At 60.2% G+C, this 21,878-nt stretch overlaps 1 protein-coding gene across 13 annotated transcripts; it reads left to right on the forward strand.

Moving 5' to 3' along the window:
- The first annotated feature begins 1,281 nt into the window (after positions 1 to 1,281).
- EPS8L2 (EPS8 like 2) lies at positions 1,282 to 21,410 on the forward strand. Of its 13 annotated transcripts, XM_057726866.1 has the most exons (22): positions 1,297 to 1,395; positions 3,439 to 3,518; positions 3,820 to 3,942; positions 4,049 to 4,104; positions 4,883 to 4,947; positions 12,087 to 12,248; positions 12,695 to 12,844; positions 12,919 to 12,998; positions 13,072 to 13,214; positions 13,301 to 13,371; positions 13,500 to 13,626; positions 13,809 to 13,897; positions 14,001 to 14,075; positions 14,292 to 14,440; positions 14,557 to 14,689; positions 14,801 to 14,913; positions 16,158 to 16,263; positions 16,861 to 16,974; positions 17,246 to 17,315; positions 17,436 to 17,616; positions 17,718 to 17,850; positions 17,930 to 21,409. In XM_057726866.1, the coding sequence occupies exons 3-22, from the start codon at positions 3,899 to 3,901 to the stop codon at positions 18,011 to 18,013; spliced, it is 2,145 nt and encodes a 714-aa protein (XP_057582849.1). In that variant the 5' UTR covers positions 1,297 to 1,395; positions 3,439 to 3,518; positions 3,820 to 3,898; the 3' UTR covers positions 18,014 to 21,409. The 13 variants fall into 13 exon arrangements, with proteins under 13 accessions (XP_057582838.1, XP_057582837.1, XP_057582849.1 ...); XM_057726855.1 differs by lacking the exon at positions 3,439 to 3,518 and having other exon boundaries at positions 1,282 to 1,395; positions 3,820 to 3,912; positions 17,930 to 21,410; XM_057726854.1 differs by lacking the exon at positions 3,439 to 3,518 and having other exon boundaries at positions 1,282 to 1,395.
- Positions 21,411 to 21,878: the final 468 nt, after the last annotated feature.

The following is a 21,878-nucleotide window of genomic DNA, read 5'->3' on the forward strand; positions in this document are numbered from 1 at the left end:
ACCATCACGTTGGTTTCAGAAGCAGAGGGTGCCCACCTCAGCTGCTCCCCTCCCTCCGTGCCTCCCACATTTTGCCTTTTCAGGGCTCAGCCTCCAGGAAGGGCGGGTGTGCCTTCCCCTCCGGGTTGTCAGCAGAGGGAGAACCAGGAAGCCAGGCCTCGCCAGGGCTCTGGGGCAGGGCGGGGCCAGAGAACGAAGGCCACTCCCTGCGCCCCTGTGCAAGCTCACCTGTAACACCCCAGAAAGCGGGCAATTAGGTCCTGGCGATGTGGGGAGGGGCGGTGCCGCTGACCTTCCAGGACATGGTGCCTCTTTTCTGGGGCTCCCGGCAAACACAGTAGCTGCCCTGCCCTTCCAGGACCGAAACCCTGGGGCCCTACCTCCTGGCACACCCTTTCCTGCCCCCCCACCCCAGGAACAATAGCGGGAGCCATGAGGGTCCCTGTGGATGTCTGGGGGTGCCCACCACCCCCCAGCCTGCCCTCTGCTCCTTCTCCACTTCCTTTTCACCCAGCTGGAGGGCACAGCTATCCTGGGGGTCAGTTCAGGAGGAGAAAAGACAGAACTGTGGGCAGAGCTTGGGGCCTGGCCTAAGACGGGGGTCACTGCCCGGGGCGCCCTCACAGCCTGGCACTCAGGACAGGGAAGGCCACAGGTGTCCCGACACCACCTCCTGGCATAACCCCACCCCTTAGGGGGTGCCCACACTGGGCTGGGTGACACAAAGAAAGAGACTTTAGGAGCTCCTAGATGGTGGAGGAGGGACCCCTGCCCCGGACCTGGCAAGCTCAGGGAGCAGGCCTGCAGGGCCTCTGGCCGATGGACCTACCTTTGAGATTCACTCAGACTGAAACTTGGCCCTAGCGTTCCCTCCAGGCCAGAGGGGCCCCAGCGGAAGAGGACGGGACTCGGCCACAGGTCCTGGGGGACCTGAGGCTGGGGACATCTGGCAGGGGCAGGTCTGACCTCCCCAGGGCTCCACGCCACTCCTCTGGGGCGCAGGCAGCTAGGCTTGCCCCGGGGAAGATCTCAGAGCATCAGGGTGCGCTGTCGTCCTGAGCACCCCTGCGAGCGGTGGGCCTGGGCCCGCCCCGCTCCGCTCCGCTCTAGGGGTGGAGTTTGCGCAGGCGGACCCGGGTGGGTGTGGGGACCGTCCGCGGGGAGCTCCGGCGGGGCGGGGTCTGGGGCGGGCCGTCCTCTTCCCGCCCCCGCCCCTGCCCGGTGCCCGCCCGCGCGCGGCGACTCTAACCTGCTGCTCAGGTTCCTCCCCGCGCCCCGCCCCGGCCCCTCCCCGCGTCCCTCTCTGCTCCGGAGCCAGGCTCCGACAGACGGGCGGACGGACGCGCGGACGAAGGGACCAAGGGGCGGCCAGGCGCGGGGCCGCTAGAGGAACAGGTGAGTGCCCCGCGGGGTCCAGGCCCCAGCACTCCCCGGCCGCGCCTGGAGCCCGCACCCGCTTCGGGCCTCAATTTCCCCGAGGCGCGGGGCCCTGGCCTGGGTCTGCAGGTCTGGCCGGGGGCACGGGGCATCAGGCGCGAGGGGCCGCGCGGGGCCCGCGGGCCTTCCCTGGGCTGATGGCCAGGAGCCGGGTTCCTGCGGTCTGGCCTGCCCGGTCCGGTCCTGGGGCGGCGCAGTGCGCTGGAGATGTTTGTGAGCCAGTGGCTTCTGAGTCAGCCGGTGCCTCCCAGCCCTGGGGCTCAGTGAGGGGAACCCCTCCTCCAGTGAAGGGGTTGTTGAGGGGGTTCTGCCCCTGCCCCTCAAAGGCTTCACACCCACATTGCCTGGGCAGGCTGGGGGCTCCTTTGGGCGCCAGACCCTTGAGGCGTGCCAGCTGGCTTCCTGGGTGTCAGAGCCAGGAGGAAGCACAGGGCCAGGGAAGCATCAGGCTGGGGTCAGGCTTTCCGTCAAGGTTGGGGTGTGGGAGTTTCAGGGAGGAGGGGACTGGGGGCCGAGCTGCAGGGGCCTCTGTGTCTCCCACCTGGGCCGGGCAAGGCTGACCTGGGGCAGCCCTTGTACCTCAGGTGTCCCTGGGGGCAGTGAGGTGGATAGGCAGGGCTCCTGGTGCTTCTGGAGTGCGCCGCTGACCACCTCTGCTCCCACCCCTGGTGTAGTCAGTCCCAGCTGTTCTGGGAGGCCCGGCCCAGCTGGCGGCGCCTCCCCCCACAGCCTGCCCGGCCTGGGCCTCTCCTTGTCTCTGCCTAGTGCAGCCCAGGGCTCAGCGCCCCGCCCAGCTCTCTGCTTGCCTCGGTCTCCCAAGTGCACGGTCGGGCGCCCTGCTCCCCACCCACAGCTTCCCAGGCTTATTCCTCTTCCAGCCCCCAGCGCCCAGACCTGGGCACAGCCAGAGCACAAGGGACTCCCCAGTCACAGGGCCCTACCTGGCTCCCTGGGTCCTAAGCTAACTCCTCCCCAAGGTCACTCAAATGCAAGCTGGAATTTGAACTTGGAGCTGGTCCCTCCACCCTCCCTGCCCTGTTGGGGCCTCCTCCCCTTCCACTGCCTGACGAGGCACCATATTCAGCATTCCCTTTGCACCCGGAAAATGGCCACAGTGAAACCAAAGTGCAGCCTGGGCCCTGGGGCCTTCCAGGCCAGTGTCATCCCCACCCCAGTCAGCTGAGGAAGCCCCTTTGCTCCCAGCTGGAGCCAGCCTGTAAGAGGCCCCTGCCCTAGCTGCTTCCCAACTCAGATGCCTGGACACACCTCCCTGGCTGGCCCTGGGGCCCCCACTCCGCCCCAGGGAGCCGAAGGCCTCAGCTCTCCTAGGAGAGGGCTGAGTGTCATGACCTAGCTGTCTGTGTGTGCCCACAGGCCTGGGTTTCTCCCAGGTGTATGTGTGTATCTGGACACACGTGCCCAGCGCCCTCGGTTCAGCCTGCCAGGAATCCCATTAAGCAAACACTCGGGCTCACCCACTGAGGTCATGAGCATTCCGGACATTCTCCACGGATAGATGGACAGAGGAATCTGGCCAAGCCTGGACCCTCGGTGGCACGAGGGAGGGGGTGGCCTGAAGCCCCCAGGTCCCTCACACCTCCTAGGAGCCTTCCCTGTAGGTAGTACCTGGTCAAGCCAGAAAGTCCTGGATGCTCCCTGCCCTGAATACCAGTACCCCTGGCTTGCTACCTGACCCCGCACCCCCCTAAACACTGAAGCCACAGACGGATGGCATCACTGGTAACATCTGATGGGGCCCAGTGTGGGCCTAGAGGTCCCCCCAGAGCACAAAATCCCACAGGACGTGTCACCCTGGCCTGGGGATGCTAGGCTCTGCTCACCCCCCAGAGGGTGGGCTCCCTCTGCACTTCACCCTGGACTCTGGGTCCCCAGGCCCCCCAGCCCCCGCCTTGGGCTCCAGCCTCATCCTTTGTTGTCTTTCTCCCTTGTCTGGCTCCCACCTGCCTCGGGACCATTGAACATGCTGTCCCCTCTCCTCAGAAGGTACCTTCTCCTCCTGACACCCCTTCAGAGCCCCCAGGACATCTTCCTCGCAGCCCTACCCCAGACAGCCTCTGGAGGTGGGACCCCTCTGCTGGCACGTCCTGGGGGTCCCTGTGGAGGACCGAGTGTCCAGGGAGAGAGAGGGGTGCAGAGAACACCATCTGGGATGAGGAGCAGGGGTGGTCCTGGTGTGTCCAGAAGGTGGGGCTCTCCTCCCTGAGGATCGCCCACCCAGGCACCCTGGGGAATCTGACCAGGTATCAGGCTCCAGGCCCTGGATCCGGGAGGGCTGGGAGGAGGCCCTGGCCCTGTGCTGGGAGCAGCCAGGCCCCGGCCAGGTCCCCACAAGGTGACCGCCTGGCTCCCCTGTCCACTCAGGTGTGGGCCGGGCACTAAGCCCTGGACTCCAGCCACTCTGAGGTCTGCCCTCGCACCGCCAGCCACCGTCGAGGACGCCATGAGCCAATCAGGGTCTGTGAGCTGTTGCCCGGGTGCTGCCAAGTGAGCCCCCACCCCCACCCACTCACTCCCACCACCCCCACCCAGCCAGCAGTCCCCAGGGAGGGGTGTGGCATGGGCTCCGCCCTCACCAGCCCCTCCCCTGCAGTGGCAGCCTGGGCCGGTCTGACGGTGTGGCCAAGATGAGTGCCAAGGACCTGTTTGGTGAGTGAGGTGTGAGAACTAGAGGCCCGTGGGGGACAGCTCAGTTGGGAGGGTCTCGCCTATGCCCTTCCCCAGGGCTGTGCCAGGACCCCACCCGAGGAGATGCAGGTCAGCCCTGGGCGCCCAGAGGAGGCCCCTGGACCCTAATCAACCAACGGGTGCTCAGGTCCCTCCCCAGACTCTGGCCACTGAAGGGCTCCCCGCAGCGGGCGTAAGGGGAGAGGCCTCACTAATAATTGAGGAGCATCAATATCAGATTCTCTGCTCTTCTCCGCCACCCGATCCTCGGGGCGGGGGGCTTCTGCCGACCTGAGTGCCAGGTGTCTGCTCTGGGTGGGCGGGGCCTGGCTGGCCCCCACCTCCCCCAGCTCTGACCCTCCCCCAGCCACAGAGCACCTTGACCGAAAAGCAAGGAGCCCCAGGGAGGGGCACGGAGAGGCAGGAAGATGGTAGCTGGCAGCTCTTGGAGTTGGGGGACGCCCTGGACCAGACCCCTCCCCAGGAAGGTGGGCAGGGGGCCTCCGTGGGAGGAGGCTGGGCCTCCAGCACCCACTCCAGGACAGACCTCAGGCACAGTTGTGCCACTGCCAGCCCCTGGGGACAGAGGGAGGTCCGTGTTCTGCCTGGAGGGGCCTTCCCTCTGTTCCCTGCCTTCGTGTCCTTCCTGGTGGCAACAAGGGGCCCACAGAGCAGCTCTCCTCTCCTGTGCTCTGCCCTCCCTGCGGCCCCACCTGGGGGTCCCGCCCTCAGGGGTGAGTGATGGTATCTCCTTGTTCAGAGCAGAGGAAGAAGTACTCCAACTCCAACGTCATCATGCATGAGACTTCCCAGTACCACGTGCAGGTGAGCCCCCCACCCTGCAGGGCATGCCCATCCTCTGTGCTCCGGGGTCCCTGGGCTGTGGGGAAACTGAGGCCTGGGGAGATGTGGTCCCGCAGCAGGCAGCCTGTTCTGGGCTCCCGCCTGGTGCTGAGCCTCCCTCCAGTCCTGGAGAGCACATGGTCTGAGGGGCACAGGAGCCCTGGAGCTACTTTGGGGAGACGGATGCCAGGGGCAACAACAGGCAGGTGAAGACCAGCTCTGGGTGCCCCCAGCAGCCTTCAGACGGGAAGACCCAGTGGGAGGGAAACTGTCATCCTGCCCCACAACAGGGAACTAGATTAGGAGGGAGGAGATGGAGCAGATGCCCTTTTCTGAGCTCCTGTAGGGACAGCCTCCATGGCTAATCCCACGATGCCTGGACAGCTGAGATGGGCAGCTGTGCTCTAGATGAGCCACCAGCGCAGGAGGCCTTTGCTCCTGGGTCACTTTTAATTCACACTTAGAACTCAGGAGATGTGTTTTTTTAAATGACCTTCCTGCTCCTGGCAGCCAGCCAAGTTCCTGGTTCCTGGTCATCGTCCAAACTGGCAGGACAACAGGGCTGGGAACAGCTGATGTGAGAAGAAGATGGGGTTCTCAGGATCAGGAAGGTGGGGCCCTGGACCAGGAAGGTGGGGGGGTCTGGACCAGGAAGGTGAGGGGCCCGGACCAGGAAGGTGAGGGGCCCTGCATCAGGAAGTGGGGAGCCCTGGGCCAAGAAGGTAAGAACTTCCCTCCCCATAGAACCCTCCATGCCCACAGAGGCCAGGTGAGTCACTGCTTCCTGAGCCTCAGTTTACTCACCTGAGACATGGGCGTTCCTAGGGCTCTTGCGTTGGGCTGTGCTGGTGATTAGCCCTCCCTGCCAGCCTGGGCAGGTGGGGGCTGGTTTGTGCGGCCAGCTCATGACTGTTGGCTTGGTGACCAAGGGCAGCTCTGCCCCCACTCTGCAGGAGGGACTTTGCCCTCCTTGGTCAGGAGCCACCTGTGCCACCGGGGCCTCCCAGCCCTTCTGCTAGACTTCGGTCCAAGCTAGCCTGTGGAAGGACCCTGGCCCGGGGGCACCTCTCCTGCCTGCCCAGCAGCAGACAAGGCTAGGGAAGTGGATGGGTTTGCTGACCCCTCCCAGGTGAGGAAACTGAGGCCAAAAGAGAGGGTGAGAGGTGGGGCACGATCAGACCCACCTTCGCAGCGGGCCAGGGCGAAGGGCGGTGGGGGGGGACCGAAGCCTTGTGGGGTTTTTGTTTTCTTTTTTCTAAATTAACCTACAGTGAAGTTGATACTGAGGAGGGGGGTGTGAGGTTCACCACCACTCCCATCAAGACACAGAACTGCTCCTTCAACCCCAAAACTCGCATGTGCGGACCCCATGTGGTTGCAACGCCCCTTCCCAACTTCTGGCGACACTGCTCTGTCCTCCATTCCTACGGTTTTCCTTTTTGAAAATCCCCTAAAAATGATTTCTTATCGTTTGTAACCATCTTTGCACTTCTGCTTTGCGAACTTACTTCAAAAACACGCTGTGTGTAGAGAATAGTTCTCCAGGGCACTAGGGGACACTGTAGGGGACATTTCCTCCAGCCACACTTGGCCCCTGACCCTCCGTGTGGCACTACCTGTGTCCACACACTAATGTACATGCTTCTCGTTGAACAGTAGGGGGTCCTCCACATTCAGGTAAAGGTACGTGGATGAGAAACATCTTCTCCCAGCCTGGCTTGTTGACGCACATGCATAAGTTGTGTGAGCAAGCAGAAATGCTTAATTTTGATGATGTCCAGTCACATCCATTTTTTCTTGCATGGTGAGGGCTTTTGGGGGTTTGAGAAATCTTACTTATTTCAGTCATTTCTTGACCCAAAGCTCTGAAGATTTCTTCCTTTGTTTTCCTCTAGATACTTTGTAGTTTAGGCTGTTACATGTAGGTCTGTAATCCAATTTCAGTTCATTTTTGGGTGTGAGACTCAAAGCTAACTTTCCCTGTAGGGATGTGCAGCTATAGGGAAAAGATTTTTTTCTCCCTCATTGAATTACTTCAGTTCCTTCATCACAGATCAGCTAGTTGGATCTGGAGGGGTCTGTTCCTGGACTCTCTCTGTTTCATACACTTTCACCTTTTTGTAGCTTACTAGCTATCTTGAAATCAGGCAATTTTGTTCTTTTTCTTTAAGATTTTTCTTGACTGTTCTACATTTGCATTAAGATTTACTTGAACTGTTCTTGCATTTCCATTTTAGGATCAGATTGTCCATTTCCACCTCCCCAAGAAGCCTGCTAGAATTTTGATTTGCATTGAGTCAAGCCTATGGATCAGTTTAGGGAGACTTGACATCTTAACAATGTTGAGTCTTTCCCATCCATGAACATGGTACCTCTTCATTTATTAGGTCTTCTCTATTTTATCTCAGATTGTGTGTGTGTTTGTGTGTGATTGCACTGTAGAGGTCTCACCAATTTTTGTTCAGATATTCCTTAGGTGTTTGGTTTTTATATAATTAATTTATTTATTTATTGGCTGTGTTGGGTCTTCATTGCTACACGTGGGCTTTCTCTAGTTGCGGCGAGTGGGGCTACTCTTTGTTGCAGTGCGCGGGCTTCTCATTGCGGTTGCTTCTCTTGTAGCAGAGCATGGGCTCTAGGCACGTGGACTTCAGTAGTTGCAGCACATGGCTCAATAGTTGTGACTCAAGGGCTCTAAAGCGCAGGCTCAGTAGTTGTGGCGCACAGGCTTAGTTGCTCTGCGGCATGTGGGATCTTCCTGGCACAGGGATCAAACCCGTGTCTCCTGCACCACCAGGGAAGCCCCAAATGTATTTACTATTGTTAATGTAATGAATCCTGCTGATTTTTTAAAATGTTGAACCAACTTTGCATTTCTAGGATAAACTTCATTTATTAATGGTTTATTATTTTTTTGTGTGTTGACAGGATTAATTTGCTAATATTTTGTTAAGTATTTTTTTGGATTTGTATTTATTAGAACATTGGTCTATATATATATATACACATTTTTTTTTTTGGCCGCATTTGGTCTGTGTTGCTGCACATGCAGGCTTTTCTCTAGTTGTGGAAAGCAGAGGCTACCCTTTGTTTCAGCGCAGGGGCTTCTCATTGCGGTGGTTTCTCTTGTTGCAGAGCACGGGCTCTAGGCATGCAGGCTTCAGTAGTTGTGGCATGTAGGCTCAGTAGTTGTGGCACATGGGCCTAGTTGCTCCAAGGCATGTGGGATCTTCCCGGACGGCTCGAACTCGTGTCCCCTGCATTGGCAGGTGAATTCTTAACCACTGCACCACCAAAGAAGTCCCTATAATGTTCTTTTCCTGCAATGCCCTTGGCAGGTTTTGGTATCAGAGTTATGTTGGCCTTATAAAATGAGTAGAGAAATGTTCCTACTCCTCTAGTCTTCAGAAAGAGTTTATGGAAGATTGTTGTGATTTCTTCCTAAAGTATTTGCTAGGATTCACCTGTGAGGCCCTGAATGTCGGGTTTTCTTTGTGGGAAGGTCTCTTTTATTATGAATTAACTTTTATGCCTGTACAGTCTGCAGTGATGTCCCCTCATTCCTTCTGGTCATTGACCATTTGTGTTTTCTCCATTTTTCTCTTAATCAGTCTTGCTGAGGGTTTATCAATTTCATCAATCTTTTCAGAACCAACCTTGGGCTTTCTTGATTTTTCTCTGTTGTTTGTGTGTTTTACTAGTTTCTTGGTTTCTGCTCTTATTTTCCTTCTTTCCACTTATTCTGGGTTTCAGTTAGTCATTTTCTAGTTTCTTAAGAGGAATGCTCAGACCATCGATATTAAGTCTTTCTTCTTTTCTGACATTCATTTAAAGCTATCAAGCTCCTCAAAGTACTGCTTTAGCTATGTTCCACAAGTTTTGATATGCTTGTTTTTATTATTGTTCAGCTCAGAATATTTTCTTTTTTAAATATTTTACTGGAGTATAGTTGATTTAGAATGTTGTGTTAGTTTCAGGTGTACAGCAAAGTGATTCAGTTGTACATATACATATATTCCTTCTTTTTCAGATTCTTTTCCATTATAGGTTATTACAAGGTATTGAATATAGTTCCCTGTGCTGTACAGTTGGTCCTTGTTGGTTATCTATTTCCTATATAGTAGTGTGTATATGTTAATCCCAAACTCCTGATTTATCCCTCCCCCACGTTTCCCCTTTGGTTACCATAAGTTTGTTTTCGACATCTGTGAGTCTGTTTCTATTTTGTAAGTTCATTTGTACCATTTCTTAAAAATTAGATTCCACATATGAGTGATATCATATGATACTTGCCTTTCTCTGTCTGACTGACTTCATTTCATATGATCATCTCTAGGTCCATCCATGTTGCTGCAACTCAGAATATTTTCTAAGTTTCTTTGTGACTTTGAGTCATGGGTTGTTCAGATTTTTCTTCTTTTTAAGCATTTAACCATGTAAGCATTTATAGGTATAAATTTCCCCCAGGGCTGCTTTTGCTGCATTCTGTAAGTTTTGATATTTGTGTTTGTATTTCATTTCTCTAGGTATTTTCTTATTTCCCTTGTGATTTCCTCTTTCACTCATTTGTTATGTAAAAGTGTGTTATCTAATTTCTACAAATATGGACCCATGATTTATTTAGAAGTGTGTTGCTTAATTTCCAATTAATAGTTATCATTCTGTTATTTATTCCTAATTTAATCCCATTCTGGCCAAAGAACACACTCTGTATGTTTTCAGTCATTTGGATGCATGGGCAGCACAGTAGGGATGGTTTGGCTGTGCTGTGTTTTGCTAAAAATGCGCCTCATGCAGACAGACCTGTTGCCTGATAGTCACTGTGTGTTTCTGCCCCGTTTCTTTCTTTCTTTCTTTCTTTCTAATATTTATTTATTTATTTATTTATTTATCTTGGCTGTGCTGGGTCTTAGTTGCGACACATGGAATCTTCGTTGCAGCATGTGGGCTCATGGTTGCAGCACGCATGTGGGATGTAGTTGCCTGACCAGGGATCAAACCTGGGCCCCCTGCATTGGGAGCGCAGAGTCTTACCCACTGGACCCCCAGGGATGCCCCTGCCCACTCTCTTTCTCACTTGCCTGCGCACACGTAGGTCGGCCCCCAAGAGCTGTGCGGGGAGCAGCCTTGTACAGGTGCCACGTCCTGCACGTGTGCACGTTGCCTGGGTGGAATCGTAAGAGGGAAGCCTGTGGCCTGGTCAGGTGTCAGTGACTCCTCCCCAGAGCAGCGGGGCGAGTGTGTAGTGAGGGCTCCCCCTTCTCCACGTCATAACCAGCCAGCGTAACCCACAGGGCTTGTTACTATGGGCAACAGAAGAGGTGAAAACTCACTCCTAAAGTCAGAGTCTCACCACTTCAGTTTGCAATTCTTTTATTGAATGAGTCTGCATACAATTTTTCCTTTTTTTTCTTTGTTTGTTTGTTTGTTTGTTTGTTTGCCACACGGTGTGGCTTGTGGGATATTAGTTCCCCGACCAGGGACTGAACCTAGGCCCTCGGCAATGAAAGCATGGAATCCTAACCACTGGGCCCCCAGGGAATTCTCCTGCATATAATTATCTTTCTCTTTTTCTTTTCTTTTTTTTTTTTGCTGCGTTGGGTCTTTGTTTCTGCCTGCAGGTGTTTTCTCTCTAGTTATGGTGAGCAGGCGCTACTCCTCATTGTGGTGTGTGGGCTTCTGACTGTGGTGGCGTCTCTTGTTGCAGAGCACGAGCTCTAGGCACAAGGGCTTCAGTAGTTGTGGCACATGGGCTCAGTAGTTGTGGCTGGCAGGCTCTAGAGTGCAGGCTCAATAGTTACGGCACACAGACTTTAGTTGCTTCACAGCATGTAGAATCTTCCCAGATCAGGGATCAAATCCGTGACCCCTGCATTGGCAGGCGGATTCTCAACCACTGCACCACCAGGGAAGTCCCAATCGTTGGTATCCTTAATTGTTAAACAAAATAGAGCTTTTAACAAAGTAAGAAGTACCATTGTAACGCATGTTGGCTTTTTTCTATATTAAGAAAAGCAGCTTACATCATATTTATTATGTCTATTATTATATCTGTGTTTTCCCACTTTTTAAAAAAATATTTGTTATGTGGTATTTTTTTCCCAGGCAGAATTTCTTTTTTTATTAAGTCAACTGTCTTTTTTTTTTTTGTGGCCGCACCACGCGGCATGTGGGATCCTACCCCAGCCAGGGACAGACCCAGGCCCCTGCGGCGGAAGCACAGAGCCACATCTACTGGGCGCTGGGCCCACACCATCTTGTCTTCTGAACATCTGGGTTGTCTTCCTTGCTTAGCAAAGTCCCCCAGTGAAGCAGGCCTTCCCAAGATTGTCAGAAATCACCCAGAATTTCCTTCTAGCCCTCTCATGCGCCCGTGTTCTGTGGTTAAGCCTTGACTGTGTGGAGTTTACATGAGTGTCCACCCAGCTGGCCCAGTGTTGTTTACGGAATTCAGCAAAGGTCAGCGCGGACACACGGGGGATGCTGGAGGGAGGAGGGGCCTGAGCCAGGCAGGGAGAGAGAGGAGCGGGGCGGGCCAGGGTCCCCTTGGGCTTCTCACTCATCCCCGGCACGTTCACTGGGGGCCTGCTGGGGGCCCAGCACTATCCCAGGACAGGGGAGGCAGTAGCCAGAAAGCAAACAAGGAAGCCTGTCTTGTCCAGCGTAAAGATGGATGACAGTAAATAAGAGGGCAGGTCAGGGACGTGCAGGCGGGGAGGCCGCGTCCGAGCAGAGTCCAGAAGGGAGAGCGAGCTGGCGGGGACCGGGCTCGGGCAGAGACGGCACAGGCCAGGGCCCAGATGCGAGCCCGCACCAGGGCTGCTGGGGGTCAGGGGGCCTGGTCCCGGAGCCCAGCGACAGACATGGGTGGGCTGGAGGCTGTGTGTGTAGGGCTGCCAAGGGGTTTGCCTGGGCACATCCATGGCCCCCACAGACACTCACCGAGGAGAGCAGAGGACACGCAAGATGGTCTTTGTCTCTTCAGGCCCCCAGGGCAGGGAGGCTCCCTTGGCCCCCAGGGTCGGCAGTGGCCCCTCAGACCCCCAGGGTGCAGCCCCTTGGGCCTGGCTCTTGGCACGAGGAGGGCTCCGCCCAGAGTGACCCCCTGCCTACCCACCCAGCACTTGGCCACATTCATCATGGACAAGAGCGAGGCCATCGTGTCGGTGGAGGATGCCATCCGGAAGCTGGTGCAGCTGAGCTCCAAGGAGAAGATCTGGACACAGGAGATGCTCCTGCAGGTCAATGACCAGTCGCTGCGGCTGCTGGACGTGGAGTCCCAGGTACGCCCCGCAGGAGGGAGGGTGTTTGTCTGTCCTGCAAAGCAGGCAGAGGCAGCGGCCCAGACACGCTGTGGTGGGAGCGAGAGCAAGAGGAGGGCAGGGGGCAGGAAGGACCAGGCCGGCCAGAGTCCAGGGGAGCCACATCACACGGGGCCACATCCACCTCGCCAGAGCCTCTCCGCCAGCTATACTGAGGTGGGGCCGGCTGTGTGGACATTGCCCAGTGGGGTCCGGGTCGGTGCCCATATCCAAGCCACATCCCCTTTCTGTGCGGTATCTATAGCGTGAATGCCACAGGCCAGGCCCATAGTCAGCCCATGTCCACGGTCCCGTGTCCATGGTGTCTGCTCCTCGGGTCGGCCCCGTGCCCGTGGCTGATCCCACATCCGTGTCCGGGACTCTCGCGTACGCCACGGCGAGCCTGGCCCCAGCCGCCCCTCCCACAGGAGGAGCTGGAGAACTTCCCGCTGCCCACTGTGCGGCACAGCCAGACAGTGCTGAACCAGCTGCGCTACCCGTCGGTGCTGCTGCTCGTGTGCCAGGACTCGGACCAGAGCAAGCCCGACGTCCACTTCTTCCACTGCGACGAGGTGGAGGTGAGAGGGCGCGGCGGGCTGGGGCGGGGGCGCAGACCCCTACGCAGAGCCGGCCTGACGCCCCGTCCCCCCAGGCGGAGCTGGTGCACGAGGACATCGAGAGCGCGCTGGCCGACTGCCGCCTGGGGCAGAAGATGCGGCCGCAGACCCTCAAGTACGCGGGTCAGAGGGGCGGGGGGAGGGGCCGGGGCTGCGGCCAGGCTCAGCGGCCCTTCGTCCCACTTTAGGGGCCACCGGGAGAAGATCCGGCAGCGGCAGTCGGTCGTGCCCCCGCCCCAGGGCCCGGCCCCCATCCCCTTCCAGCACCACGGCGGGGACTCCCCTTCCTCCAAGAACCGAGTGGGCCTGCCGATGCCGCCCGGCGACCCAGGTGGGCCGAGGGGGCGGGGCTGGGCTGCGGGCGGCAGCAGGGCGGGGGTGGGGGCCTCGGTCCGCAGCAGCTCTGCTCCCGTCCAGGCTTCCGCCGTCGGGAGTCGCAGGAGGAGGAGCCGCGGGCCCTGCTGGCTCAGAAGATCGAGAAGGAGACGGTGGGTCTCAGCACCGGCCCCCGCGGCCAGCCCCCAGCCAGGCCAGGGGCCAAGAGGCAGCAGGTGGGGGTGTCCCTGCAGTGGGTGGGGGCCCCGGAGGCTGACCCCTGCCCCGCCTCTGACCCCAGCAAATCCTCAACTGCGCCCTGGACGACATTGAGTGGTTCGTGGCTCGGCTGCAGAAGGCTGCTGAGGCTTTCAAGCAGCTGAACCAGCGCAAGAAGGGAAAGAAGAAGGGGAAGAAGGGGCCGGCAGGTGCGGGGAAGGGGGTGGGGGCACAGGGCAGGGGAAGGGCATCAGGGTGGACACAGGAGTGAGGGGCAGAGTGGCCACGGAGCGGGAAAGGTGGGTCCCAGCGGGTGGGCAGCATCAGACTGAGGCCAGACCCACGGGGGGCAGTGACGGGCGGCCAGGCTCACCCCCCCACCCCCGTCCAGAGGGCGTCCTCACGCTGCGGGCGCGGCCCCCCTCCGAGGCCGAGTTTGTTGACTGCTTCCAGAAGACCAAGCTGGCCATCAACCTGCTGGTGAGTGCAGCATCCCACCCCGTTCCTCTGAGCTGACCCTGGGGGTGGGGGGACCCCTTGTCCCCCGTGCCACCCCACCTGTCGGCCTGCTCCCCGCCCACAGGCCAAGCTGCAGAAGCACATCCAGAACCCTAGCGCGGCTGAGCTGGTGCACTTCCTCTTTGGGCCTCTGGACCTGGTGCCTGGGGTTGGGGGGAGGCAGGGGCCAGGGTGGGGGAGCGGGCACCTGGGGGGCTTGCCCCTGACTTGGGTGGGGGGAAGCAAGTGCCCTCCCTGGGCAGTGGGCAGGGCCGGCATCTGCACTCCGAGCAGTGAGCGTAGTGGGCCGGCCCGTGGGTGTCGCGGGCGGGCATGGGGGGAGGGCGTGTGGGTCTGACCCCACGCTGTGCCCCAGATCGTCAACACCTGTGGTGGCCCGGACATTGCTCGCTCCGTCTCCAGCCCCCTGCTCTCCCGCGACGCCGTGGGCTTCCTGCGTGGCCACCTGGTCCCCAAGGAGATGGCACTGTGGGAGTCCCTGGGAGAGACCTGGACACGCCCCCGGTAGGGCAGCGTGGGGCGCACACCAGGACGGGGTCCCACAGCGGGCGCGCTGGGCGTCCTGGGTGGGGCCGGCTCTGGTAGGTGGGCACGGCTCACCCCAGGACCTCCCACCCCAGCTCCGAGTGGCCACGGGAGCCGCAGGTGCCCCACTACGTGCCCAAGTTCCATAGTGGCTGGGAGCCACCCCTGGACGTGCTGCAGGAGGCCCCTTGGGAGGTGGAGGGGCTGGCGACCGCCCCTGCTGATGAGGTCAGAGCACCCGCAACCCCGCCCGCACTCCATCTCCACCCACTACCCTCACCGCAGACTTCCTGGCCCAGCCCCTGCCGCCCACCAAGCCCCGGCTCCGCTTCCCCACAGCCAGCTCCAGTGAGCCGGACATCCTTTAGAAACTCCCAAAAGCACGGCCTTGCATCCGAGACCACGCCCCCGGGAGACGTCCTCCCCCAGGTCAGCTCCCCACATGCTCACAGGTAAGCTCCAGCTCAGTGAGGGCGTGCGATGCCCACCCTTCAGATCACAGGAGTTCGGCTATGGGTACACTGCCACCAGGTGGCGGCAAATGCCTTGCTCATGACCGTCAAAATAACGCTTTGCACTCTAGAGCTTGGTTTCCTTTCAACTTTGTTGTGTACAATTGGGAAACGTTGAAGGCATGCATAATTCCGCTACCTAATACATCATCTCTTTTTCTGTCTCCACATTTATGCTTTAGAATCATGGTTAGAAATTTACTAAACCACTGAACTTAAGTGGACTCACCGCTCCTGGTCACTCGTTGGGGCTGATTTTAGGCCCAGCCTCAGAGCAGGAGGGGGGAGACTGCAGGTCTGGGCAGGATGGGCCTCTCTGCCTCTGCTGCACACACTTCCACAGACTATGTCTCGAAGCCCCAGGGCCTGGGGGAGTCCCCATCCTTCTCCCCCTCCCCTCCTCCTTTCTATTCTCAGTCCTCTCCCAGGACCTGCCTGGGGAGCTCGTTACCCTCCAGACCCCAGGATTCAGTCTCAGGAGGGGAGGGGGCTGGAGTCCATGTTTTAAACAAGTGTGCCCCCCTCCTTGCCCCACCAGCCTGATGCCTCTGGTGCCTGGCTGAGGGCCACCTTTAAGAAATATTTTCATCCTTTAACCTCTAGCCCCTGGCCGGTCCACCCTGGCCAGTCCTGACACTGCCCCCTGCCAGGGCCCCAGGGGCCACCCCAGCCCCAGCCCCCCCCCCCCACTTCCCCAGGGTTCTGAGCCCTGCACCTGTATGAGGAGTGATCGGGGGCCAGACTGACCAGGAGGTATGCCCAGCACAGGTGAGAAGCGGCAGGCCTGCACACTGCACTGCCGGAGGGGCTCTGGCTCTGAAAGTGTCTGCCCTCCCCCGATGGTCAGCCACTTTCCAGGGGTGGCCTGTTGTTTCTCTGGTACACAACTGGCTCTGGGTCCCCAGGGGGGCTGGGCCTGGAGATGCCTAGGTGGCCTGGGCTGGGGCAGGCCTTGCTGTGCCCACAGGCCCCTGCATCCCACCCGCCTCCGCTGACCCCCCCACACAGGGGACCCCAGACGCAACGGGGCTGTCACAGTTTCCATCCCAGCTGACAGCCGCAGCTTCAGCACCGCAGAACAGGAGGCAGCCACGCACGTGGGAAGCTGCTGCCCCCAGCCCTGCCCCAGGCCCAGAAGAGACCCCAGCCCAGCCCTGAGCCTCAGCCCCTCCTGTTCCACACAGGGGTTACGAACCCACACCAGCCATGGCCAAGTACGTCAAGGTCCTCTACGACTTCACGGCCCGCAACGCGAACGAGCTGTCAGTGCTCAAGGACGAGGTCCTGGAGGTGAGTGGGGGTGGGGGGCAGCCCAGAGGAGGGTCTGCCTGACCCTGGGTCTCCACTCTGGGTCCACAGCCTGGCACCCCCCGGCACAGACTCACTGAGGGGCCTCCCTGTCTCGGGGTTCTCAGAGAGGGCTCAAGGGCCTCTGGGCTGGGCTGGGCTCCGGCTAAAGGGTGGGGTGGGCCCTACCTTAACCAAGTGGGGGACCCCCCAACGCAGCAGGGGCTTGTCATTCACGCCCACCCCCGGGAGCCCCCTCAAGGCACCTTCCAAGAGTTTTGTGCCCATCCTGAATCCAGGCCACCCCCTGGGGGACGGAAAGTGGAGCAGCTGGGGGCGGGTGATCTATATCCACAACCAGGCTAGAGCTCAGGATGCTGCTGGGGGGAGTGGGGGGAGGGCGGCCCCCATAGATGGTGGGAGGGCAACCATTGTGAGGACTGGGGGGGGGCAGATTCAGGGGGTGCTCCGGAACTGTCTCTGCCCCATCGGTAAAGAGGGGCTCACACTGGTGGTCCCAGCACCTGGCACTGGCGCCTATGGCTGGAGGAGGGAGGGGGTTTGTGGGTCGGGGTGACAGCGGGGGTGCGGCACCTGCAGGTACTGGAAGATGACCACCAGTGGTGGAAGCTTCGAAATCGCAGTGGCCAGGCAGGCTATGTGCCTGGCAACATCCTGGCAGAGACCCGGCTGGAGGACACCACCCTGGAGCAGGTGAGGGGGGAGGTCTGCTCTGTCCCACCGCAGGGTCGGGCTGGGTGGCTGGGGGGTGGGGGGAAGGGGCAGTGAAAGACCCGGCCCTGAGCCTGGACTCCTCACTGCAGGGGCTGGTGTGGGGGCACCCAGGGTCTGCCCCGAGTCTGGGAAGGTGGGGGCCCGGGCAGGTCCTGGGAGATGGGAGAGGAGAGCGGGGAGGGGTGCCAGGAGGAATGCTGAGCTGACCTCAAGGCGCCCCCATCCTCTGCCCTTCCCCCCACCCCTGTAGGGGGTGAAATACTGGGGTCCTGCCAGCCCAACGCACAAGCTGCCCCCAAGCTTCGCCGGGAACAAAGACGGTGAGGGATGGGACCGCCAGACCCCTGCGGGCAGGGGCCCAGAGCCACCGGGGAGGCAGTGGGGAGGGGAGCCCCAGGGTCCGCGCGCGGGGCGGGCCTGAGCCGCCTGGCGCCCCGCAGAGCTGATCCAGCACATGGACGAGGTCAACGACGAGCTCATCAAGAAGATCAGCCACATCAAGGCGCAGCCGTCGCGGCACTTCCGCGTGGAGCGCAGCCAGCCCGTGCACCTGCCGCTCACCTACGAGTCCGGCCCCCACGAGGTCCGCGCCTGGCTGGAAGCCAAGGGCTTCAGCGCGAGGTGAGCGGAGCTGCGCACGGGGCGCGCGGGGGGCGGGCGATGCGGCCGGGCCCCGCCCTCACGCGTCCCCTGCGCGCCCCCCCCACCCCCGCCGTCCCCAGGATCGTGGAGAACCTGGGCATCCTGACCGGGCCCCAGCTCTTCTCGCTCAACAAGGACGAGCTGCGGAAGGTGTGCGGGGAGGAGGGCACGCGCGTGTACAGCCAGCTTACGGTGCAGAAGGCCGTCCTGGAGGTGAGCCCGCGCCCGCCCTCCGCGCCCCGGGACCGGGGACCGGTGGGACCCTGACCTGCGGGTCCCCCTGCTCCCCCAGAAGCAGCCAGGAGGGTCGGAGCTGGAGGAGCTCATGACCAAGTTCCACTGCAAGAGCCCGCGGCGGGCGGAGGAGGACAGCTAGGCCTGCAGCTGCGGACACGCCCCGCGCCTGGAGTGTTATTTTTGTACGTGTGCGTATGTCGGACCAGTGGACTGGGGTGGGGAGTCGTGCTGGCTGGGGGCCGACCCGCCCTCCTCGTGTCGCGTGGGGCCTGTGCTCGGGCTCAGCAGGGCCCCCATCCACACTCCCCTGCCTGCCCCTACGCCCACCGTAGCCAAACTTGCCACCAGGCGGTGCCAGCCCCTCGTCCGCCTGGCCCCTGAGACCAGAGCTGTCCCGGTCCTAGCCCTAGCCCTGCCCTTCCCCACAGCTCTCCCTGAGGCGGCAGACCCCCCCGGGAGGGGGCAGGGACCTTTTCTCTGGCCACCTCCATCCACAAAGGCGTTCCTCCTGGTGCAGGTGACTCTGGCCCTGCCCCCACCCCAGGGCCACCTGCGACCACCGCACCCCCACACCTCCTGATGGCCGGCTGTGGGCCACAAGGGCAGCAGACCGCAGCCACCCAGGTGCCCTTGGCTCTGAGCTGGTGGGGCTGGTGGCCTTTGCCCCCAGAGATGGCCCTCAGGGCCCACCCAGCACACTGCTCCCCCAGGGTGGCCTCCGGGGCTCCAGGCCCCACCGAGGTGGGGTGCATGGTGTACTCCCTTCAGCACCTAGAGGGTCAAGAATGGACTGAACACCACTCACCTGAGTGCTGGCCTTGGGCATCCCTCACGGCCACCCCAGCCCTGCCCCCACACCCTCCACACAGCCCAGAAGAGAACTTTCTCTGACCAAGTCCCAGGCCAGCCGCTGGGTGTGCTGTGTGCTGGGGGGTGGGTCTTGGAGCCCTGGACCCTGCGGGTCACACCCCGGAGAGGAAGGGTGACGCAGGCTCAGAGTCCACATCATTAAAGCACTTAGGTCTCCTGGCAGCCCCACGTCTGTCTCCTGGAGGGAGTGGGGTCACTGTGGGTCCTGGAGCCCCCGGGATTGCGCCTTCGGAAGAGCGCCCAGGCAGGGGCGGGCCGTGACCAGGCCAGGCTGGGGCCGTTCCCAGTGAGGCTGCTCACCCCTTGACCCAGGTCCGGGGGGCGCAGGACACCCTCCCCTCCACGCCCATGCAAGAGGGCCCAGAGGACGTCCCTGGAGCTGTGGGCTGAGGGGGTGCCCACGGGGGGCCCACCCACCCTGGCTGTGGCGCCCCCAGGCCTGCTGTCCAGAGGCCGGAGTGGGAGTGGTGGGGACAGGTTGGCTAAACCTCCGGGGAGGGAGGGGCCTGAGTCACAGGGGCAAGACGGAAACTAGGCTTAGAGGGCTCAGCCCCGCACCCAGGGAGGGGCTCCGGAAGAGGGCGTGGGGCCTGCGGAGCCAGGCAGACGTCAGCTGGGACGGGGGTCAGCGCAGAAGTGCACACTGGGCCGCTCTCCCACCACAGGGGCGCCTGGCCACCTGGCCACCAGCGCACCTGGGCCATACCCTGGGAGCGGGCCTCTGGTGCCCTCTGCTGGCGGCCCTGCATGTTGCAGTGTGTGGCGGCCAGCGGTGCCCTAGCACCTGGCCAGGCCGGGGGCATCTGACCATATCCCCAAAGCAGCTGGTGGACCCACCGTAGGCCAGGGTGTCCAGAGGGCTTGGTGCCGAGGTCTCCACCTGAGGGGCAACCAAAGAAGCTTGGACACAGAGGCAGGTTGTGTCTTTCGGGGTGGGAAATGGGGGTGGGGAACACTGTCTCTCATTGGGCCAGGCCTTGGAAGCCCTGACTCCCGGCCAGGACAGGCCACCCCGGGCCGAGTCTGTCCAGCAGGGCCCGGTCAAGGGCAACTGGGGGTGTCTGGTGCCTTCTGGGTCACACCGAGGCTCAACCACAGTGGTCTCCTCTCCCTGGAAAAGGAAGATTCTCCCCCCAACCCCAGGCCACAAGAGGAGGACCTGTCCTCCCAGGCCTGGGCAGGACCCCACAGACCTTGCTGGTCCAGAACAGCCAGCCGTGGGACCCCTGACCTGACACTGCCCCCCCACCAAGCCCTGCATGGCCGAGCCCCTCCCCCAGAGCGGGGATGGGCATCCACAGCCCCTCTGCCACCCTACCCCCCTGTCCCAGCCAGGAGCTGCTGGTTCTGAGGTGCCCCGTCCCGTCTGTCTGCTCGGGCTGCTGGGCTCCCAGAGGGGCTTCCCCACCCTCCCAAGAACAGGCCGACCGAGGGGTGCAAGTCACACCGCTGTCAGGGCAGGTGTGAGGAGTCACTCTGCTTTCCATCCTGAGGACGTCACTCTCCAGGGCCCCCAGGGTGGGGGTGACTGAGCACCATCCTCCCTGGCAGCCCGTGACCTCAGTGCCCCCTGGGAAGCAGGCACAGACAAGAACAAAGCACCGAGGGACCAGGTCCCCTGCCTGATGTGGGGCAGGGCCTGGGTTCAAATGCAGTTTGGCCTGATGTGTGTCCCTAACCACTCGTCCCCACCTCCCGCTCCGCCCTGGCCAAGCACGGAAGAGGGAGGTCTGATGGTACCAGCCCCGGTGGGGCTGTGGAGGTTCTGACCATGGGTGGAGCGGGAAATGTCACCCGGGCGCTGCCTGCCCAGCACCCACTCTGCGCCGCCAGCAAATGTCCCCACCAACAAGGCCAGCTCTGTCCTGGGGATAGACAGGCTTGTCTTTGTGGCCCTCCCCCCACCAGTGTGGATCTGATCCCCTCCTCTCCTCCCCCACCCCGGCCTGGCCAGGAGGAAGGAGGGGCTTCCCATGCCGTTTTGGGAGGAGCGGCTTGTTGTTCATTTGTTTTTAACTTTTTCAAAATATTTGATTCACCGAAAGGTTACTGCACAAAATAGCGTAGTGGGTGAGATGTCTTCACACCTACATCAAGCTGCTGGGAACAGAATTGGGGCGAGAAGCACACCTGTCTCCTGGGGAAGGTGGCACTTGGCAGGGGCAGCTTCACAGGTGAGGATGGTGTTGGACACAGGAAAAGGATTCCTGCTAACCGCCCACAGCAGTGACTGATGTCCTGAAGTATTAGGCTAACGTGAGAGGCACAAGTAGAGCCGAGGAGCTCTCGACCTGTGCAGTAGTTCAACCAGACAGGGTGGCACCGCAGGTGGGGTCCACAGGTCCCTGGGGGCCCCTGAGCTCTAAACGAGCTTCATGACAAGACAGCCATGTATTACAGGTTGAAGTGTATCCCCCCCTTCATGTGAGATACGGTCGTTAGGGTGGGTCCTCACCCAACATGACTAGCGTCATTATAAATAAGGGACATTGGACACAGGCACACACAGGGCAGGTCCCTGAAGATGGAGGCGGAGGCCAGCCTGATGCCTCTGCAAGGTGGGGAGTGGCAAAGAGCGCACGCTATCTTTTATGTATTTCTTTATTTATTCATTCATTTATTTATTTCTTGGCTGCATTGTCTTCATAAATAAAATGTTAAAAAAAAAATTCCATCAAAGTGTCCTGAGGCCCAAAATCTTAAGAACTGTTGATTTGGAATCCACAGGGAGACGGGCCATCAAGGGACAGAGACAGCAACCCCAGGGGACTGAGCAGGGGGAGGTGTTCACGAGGGAGACATGGGGGGGCGACCGTCCCTGAGCAGAGACTCGCACGCTCACCTCTCAGACGGGCAGGGCAGGACGCAGGCTGAGGCCCGGCACCGCCAGGCCCTGCTGCAGTGTCCCCAGAGGACACCCCCAGGGGTGCAGGGAGCGGAAGTGACAGAGGCGGCGCTCAGAGAGGCACAGTGGCCTCACTTCAGCTGCGACCCAGGGTCACCTGTGCTTCTGACCACCTGACTGCAAATCGGAGGTTCCCAAGACCCCCTCCTCTGATTCCAGTGATTTGCTAGAACAGCTACAGAATTCAGGAAACCAGCTTACTCACTAGAGCACTGGTTTATTATAAAGG

Source organism: Hippopotamus amphibius, chromosome 3 (assembly GCF_030028045.1).
Source record: "Hippopotamus amphibius kiboko isolate mHipAmp2 chromosome 3, mHipAmp2.hap2, whole genome shotgun sequence".
Taxonomy (NCBI): domain Eukaryota; kingdom Metazoa; phylum Chordata; class Mammalia; order Artiodactyla; family Hippopotamidae; genus Hippopotamus; species Hippopotamus amphibius.

Coding starts and splice junctions, on each gene's coding strand:
- EPS8L2 (XM_057726854.1), top strand. CDS start 3,899: ATGAGCCAATCAGGGTCTGTGAGCTGTTGCCCGGGTGCTGCCAA. Junction 13,898..14,000: donor AGCTGGCCATCAACCTGCTG/GTGAGTGCAGCA, acceptor CCCCGCCCACAG/GCCAAGCTGCAGAAGCACAT. Junction 17,316..17,435: donor CTTCGCCGGGAACAAAGACG/GTGAGGGATGGG, acceptor GGCGCCCCGCAG/AGCTGATCCAGCACATGGAC.